This window comes from Dendrobates tinctorius, unplaced genomic scaffold, assembly GCF_039654945.1.
Source record: "Dendrobates tinctorius isolate UK_male_01 unplaced genomic scaffold, ASM3965494v1 ptg000028l, whole genome shotgun sequence".
NCBI classification, from domain to species: domain Eukaryota; kingdom Metazoa; phylum Chordata; class Amphibia; order Anura; family Dendrobatidae; genus Dendrobates; species Dendrobates tinctorius.
Window position 1 is genome coordinate 94059411 of NW_027361696.1, and position 8612 is coordinate 94068022.

Here is an 8612-nt window from a genome sequence, read left to right on the forward strand (position 1 = left end):
ACGCCCGACGCGTTACGCCAGAGCAACTGGCTTCATCAGGAGCAGTGTCATGTTGTGAGTGGATGGTGTATAAATACCCATAACATCAGCTTTCAGCCAGGGAACAGGTGTGAGAGCAAGGCTCAAGGGTTGCCATGACATAGTGCAATGATCACAAACCGGAAGGGAGGTGTCTGGTTTTGCACAGCCGCAATAGACTGAGATGAAGTCTTCATAATGGTGTACCAAAATGGCGCTGAGAAAACTCTAATGCGCATGCCCAAAGTAGCGCAACTTCCGGGACCACACCGGAAGTAGAATTTCCGGTGTTGCGCAGCCGTAATAGGCCAAAATAAAGCGTACAAAGTACACCAAGATGGCTTCTGGCGGGCTCCAGAGCGCATGCCTAGATACAAAAGACATTAATGAGCGGGTAAGGGTCACCAGCCATCTCCCACATCCTATCAGAGACCGGAAGCCATAAAAATATGAGAAAAAAAAAAAAAAAAAAACACTCAGCAATAAAAATAATAACGGAATCCCAGTTTTAGAATGAATGCGCTAAGAGAGCTTAAAGTCATGAGCCACAGTTCTATTCAAGTGCTGCTTGGTATAATAGAAAAAGTGTATGAAAAAATACATGAAAAAATACCATACAGAAAGGGATAGGAAAGAACGAAAAAGGGGTTAAATGGGGAATTAGAATAGCGGCTAGTTATATCATGATGAAACCACATGTGTGCCTTACAATAAAATTAAGGCAACTAGCCTGAAAATATAGCCTGAAAATATACACAAAGAGAGAAAACCCAAGTCTCATATGATTTTGACAGACTAACAGTCCCATTCTTTCTTTTGCATTTAATTAAAAAAAAAAAAAAAAAAACATGGTTTTTTTAAGCAGATAGAATACAATTCATCTGCAAAGTTGAAATACCAAGAAAAAATAAGTTTTAAATTTATATTCCTTAAATTTTAATCAGATTTTACCCCTATGGCTCATTGCAATTACAACAATAAATATACACTTATGAAGATAAGAAGAAAAAAAAAAAAAAAATATATATATATATACAAAAGCCAGTATATGCTGATATAACAATTGACTAGCCCCCATGAGAAAGCGCAAGGACCGACAAACATTATGAAAATCAAAATAGGTCCATCAAAGATCTAAAACGGATTTGATTGCAGTGACCAATTCTCAGTCTGTGAGCACAAAAGTTGAATGCTAGGCAATAAAGATGTCCATGTCCAGTTGAGCCGTAAAGGAGAAGGAGACTAAGAAATCTGTTGAAATAAAGAATGATAAGATATGAAAAAGCTATACACAAAGACCATAAAGTAGAAACCCAGAGGGAGCACAACAGAGTCACGATCCTTTATAGTTGTTTGTAAAACCCTGTAAAGAGTAATTCTGCATTCAGACCCCTTGGAGAGAGACTGCCCAGATCGTGTATCCATTTGGATTCACATCTGAGCAGTCTCAGGCCCACATCGCCCCCTCTAATATTGGTAGGCACTTCTTCCAGGGCCATTGCCCTTAGTCCCATGGAACGTCCATTATGTACCTCTAAAAAGTGTGCAGCCACTGGGGTGATATGTTTGCCCTTGTCACGATCCCTGTTGGCAGTGGAGATATTAGAAAGATGTTGTTGTAATCTCCTTCTGAATTCTTGAGTGGTTTGTCCCACATATATCTTTGGACAATTACAGACAAGGGCATAGACTAAATTTCGTGACTTGCAATTAAAGTATGCCTTTTTGGGTACAATCTGGAAAGGGTAGATAGGTAATGAAATGCCATGTCTGGCAACCATATGCTGGCACACATTGCAATCACCACAAGGGTAGGTACCCAAAGTCCTAACCCCCCTGTTCAGTCTAACCGTGGGGCGTATATAGTGGCTATGGCAAAGCCGATCCTTGAGATTCCGAGCCCTTCGTGCTACCAGACTGGGCGTATTGGAGATATGTGGTACCAATTTTGCCTCACTCAATAGAATACCCCAATTCTTGCCCAAGATTTTACGTACATCGTGCCACTGATTGTTGTAAGTGGTCACTATCCCTATAGGTCTAGAAGACTCACGTGGCTTTCTCTGTAGCAATTCTGCGCGTGTACTTGTTCTTGCTCTTTGATATGAGGCAGAAATAACTTTCTTGGGATAACCACGGCTCTTAAAACGATCTGTCAATGTTCTTGCTTCCGACAAAAAGTCAGATGGATCAGTACAATTTCTTTTAGCTCGGAAAAACTGACCTGTGGGGATACCGTTTTTTAAGTGTTGGGGGTGAAAACTGGTATAATGTAGGAGGCTGTTGGTGGCTGTAGGCTTACGGTATAATTTAGTTGAAATATGCGAACCTTCCAAAGAGAGACTGAGATCCAGAAATTCCACCGTCGTACAAGAAATGTTAAACGTTAATTTGATATTATAGGGATTCTGGTTCAGCTCACTGATGAATGATCTGCAACTTTCTTCTGTGCCTGTCCAGAAAAAGATGACATCATCAATATACCATAGCCATTTAAGGCAGTGTGTTTTAAAGCCAACATGAGAATACACCACCAACTCCTCCCACCACCCCAAAAACAAATTCGCATAAGCGGGGGCACAGCGTGCTCCCATAGCAGTCCCCATACTCTGTCTGTAAAAGGTCCTATCAAATACAAAATAGTTTTTATCGAGAATAAAGAAAAGCAACTCCAAAAGGAAGCGGTTGTGTGCCCTGTCGCCCATGGAATCTTTGTTTAAATGAAAGGCAATAGCCTCCAGGCCCAAATCGTGGCTAATGCTCGTGTACAGGGACTCAACATCCAAAGTGACCAGTAAGGTCTGTGATGGTAAGCAAAAATTATTCAAAATTTGAATAAGATATGTCGAGTCCCGAATGTAAGAGCTCAAATTAACAGCAAGAGGCTGTAAAAAGAAATCAAGGTAAATACACGGTTTTTCAAACAAACCCCCAATACCAGAGACTATTGGTCTGCCAGGTGGATTTTCCAAAGATTTGTGTACCTTGGGAAGAAGATAAAAAGTAGGTACTATTGGGTCATCAGTAGTCAGAAAATCAGCCTCTTTCTTATTGATGGTCCCCTGACGCAAAGCTTGTCCAATTAGAACATCCAACCTCTTTTTGAATACTTCACTGGGATCAGCTGGAAGGCGGGTATAACATGGAGTGGCTTGTAGTTGACGCATCACCTCCTGTAAATAGAGAGAGTTAGGCCACAGAACAATATTTCCCCCCTTGTCAGCTTCCCGTATCAAAAAGTCCTTGTTACGTTGTAAATCAAGGAGTGCTTTGTATTCGTCCTTACTTAAATTTTGATTCTTAAGCGTGTCAAGAGGAAGATTCTGAATGTCCCGACATACATTCATAAAGAAAATATGAACTGCTGGAAAAAGGGCCAAAGAAGGTGTACTTTGGGAAGGCAGACGACTAGTAAAAGGTCTTCTGGAGGTCGTATTTTCATTCTCCTGCAGCAGGTCCATCAGGTCTCTAAGGACTTGTCTATCAACATTCGGAAAATTATCGACTGGAGAGGGATGATGGTAAAGCAGCTTGAACGTCAGCTGCCGACAAAAGAGATACACATCCTTTACAAGGGTAAATTTATCCAAGGTGTTCATGGGAGCAAAAGTTAGACCCCGTTCCAAGACAGATCTCTCAGCTGTAATGAGATTATAAGATGTTAAGTTGATAATTTGTAAATTACCTGGACCGGATGTGCCACCTGTTGCAGATGATGAGGAGGGGGTGGTCACCGTTTCCTGCGGTTGTACCTCGTTTCCCTCTTGTAAGCTGGAGACGTCTGTTTGTAGCCCCTGTTTCTTTTCCTTGTGCCACCTATTCTTGCGTCTACCCCTCCTATTGCTCCTTCTGGGTCGCTGTGGTCCGAAGATAAAAAATCACTAGAAGACTGTTCGTATCTAGGGTTAATTTCTTTATGGGTCACTGTTTGAGAGAAGGTAGCCCGCTTGTTCCCTTTATGTCTCCACTTATAGGCTCGGCCATTATTGAAATCCATTTTATCCCGCTGAAATTTATGACGTTTCCCCTCTATGATCTCCTTTTCAAATTTGTCTATAACTGTTTTTAGTTGCTGTTTAAATGGAGAAACCATAGTGGGGTCAAAAGTTAGAAGTTTAGTCTCCAACAGTTTAATATCATCCTTAAGTTTGACCAACAGACCCTGATCATGGGCTATTAACATGTCCATCAATAAAAGGGAACATTTAACCAAACCAGCCTCCCACATATCCTGAAAAGTCTCATCGACTTCCCAGGCTGGAAAGATTTGTACTCTCAAGCCCCTTGGTATGAGGCCTGTGACCTTATACTCCTCCAAACTCCTTATATTCCACCATACTTTTGTGAGTGATTTATGTAGATTGATCAACTCATTAGTAGTGGCGGTAAAGCTCTCATCTGTATTAGATGGACCACCTACATCACTACTGCCCGTATCAAAAATCCCCTGAGCCCTTTGGCTCCAAGCCGTTTCCCTGGCAGATAAATCCATCTCTCAGTGGTAAAATACCAATAAAATTGCTATAGCGTGCCTCCTCCTAAGAAAAGGGGAACCAAAAGAGATACCCCAGAAAACAGTTACAACCTCAAAAATTGTGGAGGGCACCACTAAGGGATCACCAATTACATGCTTAAGACCAATATCATAAACCAGAAAAGAGGCATGTAAAGAGGAGGGATCACCAATAAGGTATAACAAAATACAAGATAATAAACTTTTTATTAATCATCCAAAACAAACAACATGCAGTGCAATTATAAAAACAGTTAAAACCGCACAATCGCGTTCATTTAACACAATAACCCCTGCACAAACCCTTCATGATGCTATTATTTGCAAATATGCTAATCAAAGCACCTGGTATAAGTATATAAAATCCTATCAACAGGTAATGAAAAACATACACTCCACCTTCCACCTTATATAATAATGGATGCAAACTACCTAGTTAGTCTAACAAATTGTTAGGACAAAAAACCTGCTCAAATTAGCACAAAAAAACCCTAACAAATAAACAGTGTGTATGCACAAATGAGAGCATAGGGGTTGATAGGGTAAAAGGCTGCTAATGCAGTATAAACAGGCCAAAAAACAAGGGTCCCAATTGCCAATGGCCCCCTCTATACAACCTGTTAAGAGCAAAATAATTTTTTTTTCTCATATTTTTATGGCTTCCGGTCTCAAATAGGATGTGGGAGATGGCTGGTGACCCTTACCCGCTCATTAATGTCTTTTGTATCTAGGCATGCGCTCTGGAGCCCGCCAGAAGGCATCTTGGTGTACTTTGTACGCTTTATTTTGGCCTATTACGGCTGCGCAACACCGGACATTCTACTTCCGGTGTGGTCCCGGAAGTTGCGCTACTTTGGGCATGCGCATTAGAGTTTTCTCAGCGCCATTTTGGTACACCATTATGAAGACTTCATCTCAGTCTATTGCGGCTGTGCAAAACCAGACACCTCCCTTCCGGTTTGTGATCATTGCACTATGTCATGGCAACCCTTGAGCCTTGCTCTCACACCTGTTCCCTGGCTGAAAGCTGATGTTATGGGTATTTATACACCATCCACTCACAACATGACACTGCTCCTGATGAAGCCAGTTGCTCTGGCGTAACGCGTCGGGCGTTTCCTCTGCCCCTGCCTCACCACTTCTCACTCTTACCTCCACTGGTTACTGGATTAGGGCTTTACCTGCCAGCATTATTTTGCTCTTAACAGGTTGTATAGAGGGGGCCATTGGCAATTGGGACCCTTGTTTTTTGGCCTGTTTATACTGCATTAGCAGCCTTTTACCCTATCAACCCCTATGCTCTCATTTGTGCATACACACTGTTTATTTGTTAGGGGTTTTTTGTGCTAATTTGAGCAGGTTTTTTGTCCTAACAATTTGTTAGACTAACTAGGTAGTTTGCATCCATTATTATATAAGGTGGAAGGTGGAGTGTATGTTTTTCATTACCTGTTGATAGGATTTTATATACTTATACCAGGTGCTTTGATTATCATATTTGCAAATAATAGCATCATGAAGGGTTTGTGCAGGGGTTATTGTGTTAAATGAACGCGATTGTGCGGTTTTAACTGTTTTTATAATTGCACTGCATGTTGTTTGTTTTGGATGATTAATAAAAAGTTTATTATCTTGTATTTTGTTATACCTTATTGGTGATCCCTCCTCTTTACATGCCTCTTTTCTGGTTTATGGTATATACAGTATGTATGTTGCATGCATGTGGTATATATGTAGTATGCATGTAGTATATATGTGGTATATATGTAGTTTGCATGTTGCATGCATGTGGTATATATGTATGTTGCATGCATGTAGTATATACAGTGGGGAAAAAAAGTATTTAGTCAGTCAGCAATAGTGCAAGTTCCACCACTTAAAAAGATGAGAGGCGTCTGTAATTTACATCATAGGTAGAGTTGAGCGATACCGTCCGATTCTTCAAAGTATCGTATCGGATGGTATCGGCCGATCTTTAAAAAAAGTATCGGTATCGCCGATTCCGATACCGGAAGTCCCATTCAAGTCTATGGGACTTCCGGTATCGGAATAAGAAAAACCCTTTCCTGCCCTTGTACAGCCTCTCTGGGGTCTGTACGGGCCTTTCGGGGGGCTGTGCCGGCCTGCCAGGGGGTCTGTGCAGGCTCCGGTGGTCTGTGCCGGCCTGCCGGTGGTCTGTGCAGGCTCCGGGGGGGCTGTGCCGGCCTGCCGGGGGGCTGTGCCGGCCTGCCGGGGGGCTGTGCAGGCTCCGGGGGGCTGTGCCGGCCTGCCGGGGGGCTGTGCCGGCCTGCCGGTGGTCTGTGCAGGCTCCGGGGGTCTGTGCAGGCATCGTCCGATGGGACTACAAGTCCCATCGGGCGATGCCTGCTACCATGACAGTGAGTGACACATTAGCCAATGATGGGACAGTAGTAGTCCCATCATCCGGCTAATGTGTTAAATGTAAAAAAAAAAAAAATAAAAAAAAAAAAAATTACATGCTACATACATACAACATGCATACTACATACATGCTACATTCATACTACATACTACATACATGCTACATTCATACTACATAAATACTACATGCAACATACATACTACATATATACTACATGCATGCTACATACATACTGCATGCTACATACATACCACATATATGCTACATACATACTACATGCATGCTACATGCTACATGCTACATACATAACACATATATACTACATGCATGCTACATACATACTACATGCTACATACTACATATATACTACATGCATGCTACATACATACTACATGCTACATACTACATATATACTACATGCATGCTACATACATACTACATGCATGCTACATACATACTACATGCTACATACATACCACATACATACTACATATATACTACATGCATGCTACATACATACTGCATGCTACATGCATGCTACATATATACTACATACATACTACATGCTACATACATACCACATATATACTACATACATACAATACATTCATACAATACATACATAGACATACAGTACATATAACATAGAGTAACATACTTACCAATACTTGTCACATTGTTCCCCGAAGCCATTGTCTTTTCCGGAATAAATATTAACATAACAAACCACAAAAATACTCACCCACGATCCGAAGCAGTCCACGAGTGTGTCCCACGACGATCTTGGGTAGAGAACTGCAGCATCAGCTGTTGCTGCCGTTCTCTACGGGCTGCAGGAATCCAATGACGGAAGGTAGGTATCCTTCCGCACTGTATTCCTCCGCCACTTAAAAAAAAAAAAAGTCCCTAGTCTCACTTTATGCCATTGCTGTGTGGGAATTTCCCACGCAGCAATGGCATAAAGTGAGACTAGGGACTTTTTTTTTTTTAAGTGGCGGAGGAATACAGTGCGGAAGGATACCTACCTTCCGTCATTGGATTCCTGCAGCCCGTAGAGAACGGCAGCATCATCTGATGCTGCCGTTCTCTACCCAAGATCGTCGTGGGACACACTCGTGGACTGCTTCGGATTGTGGGTGAGTATTTTTGTGGTTTGTTATGTTAATATTTATTCCGGAAAAGACAATGGCTTCGGGGAACAATGTGACAAGTATTGGTAAGTATGTTACTCTATGTTATATGTACTGTATGTCTATGTATGTATTGTATGAATGTATTGTATGTATGTAGTATATATGTGGTATGTATGTAGCATGTAGTATGTATGTAGTATGTATGTAGCATGCATGTAGCATGCAGTATGTATGTAGCATGCATGTAGATATATGTAGTATGTATGTAGCATGCATGTAGTATATATGTAGCATGTATGTAGTATGTATGTGGTATGTATGTAGCATGTAGTATGTATGTAGCATGCATGTAGTATATATGTAGTATGTATGTAGCATGTAGTATGTATGTAGTATGTATGTAGTATGTATGTGGTATGTATGTGGCATGTAGTATGTATGTAGCATGCATGTAGTATGTATGTAGCATGCATGTAGTATGTATGTAGCATGCATGTAGTATGTATGTAGTATGTATGTAGTATGTAGCATGTATGTAGTATGTATGTGGTATGTATGTAGCATG

The 8612-nt window shown here is 41.3% G+C and overlaps 1 protein-coding gene across 1 annotated transcript; it reads right to left on the bottom strand.

The window, feature by feature from the left end:
• Nucleotides 1-2347: 2347 nt before the first annotated feature.
• LOC141085639 (uncharacterized) lies at nt 2348-3675 on the bottom strand. Its single transcript, XM_073571179.1, has 2 exons — nt 3003-3675; nt 2348-2470 (listed from the first exon to the last, which is right to left on the bottom strand). Exons 1-2 carry the CDS (start codon nt 3615-3617, stop codon nt 2432-2434), a joined length of 654 nt encoding a protein of 217 aa, XP_073427280.1. The 5' UTR covers nt 3618-3675; the 3' UTR covers nt 2348-2431.
• Between the last annotated feature and the right edge of the window lie 4937 nt (nt 3676-8612).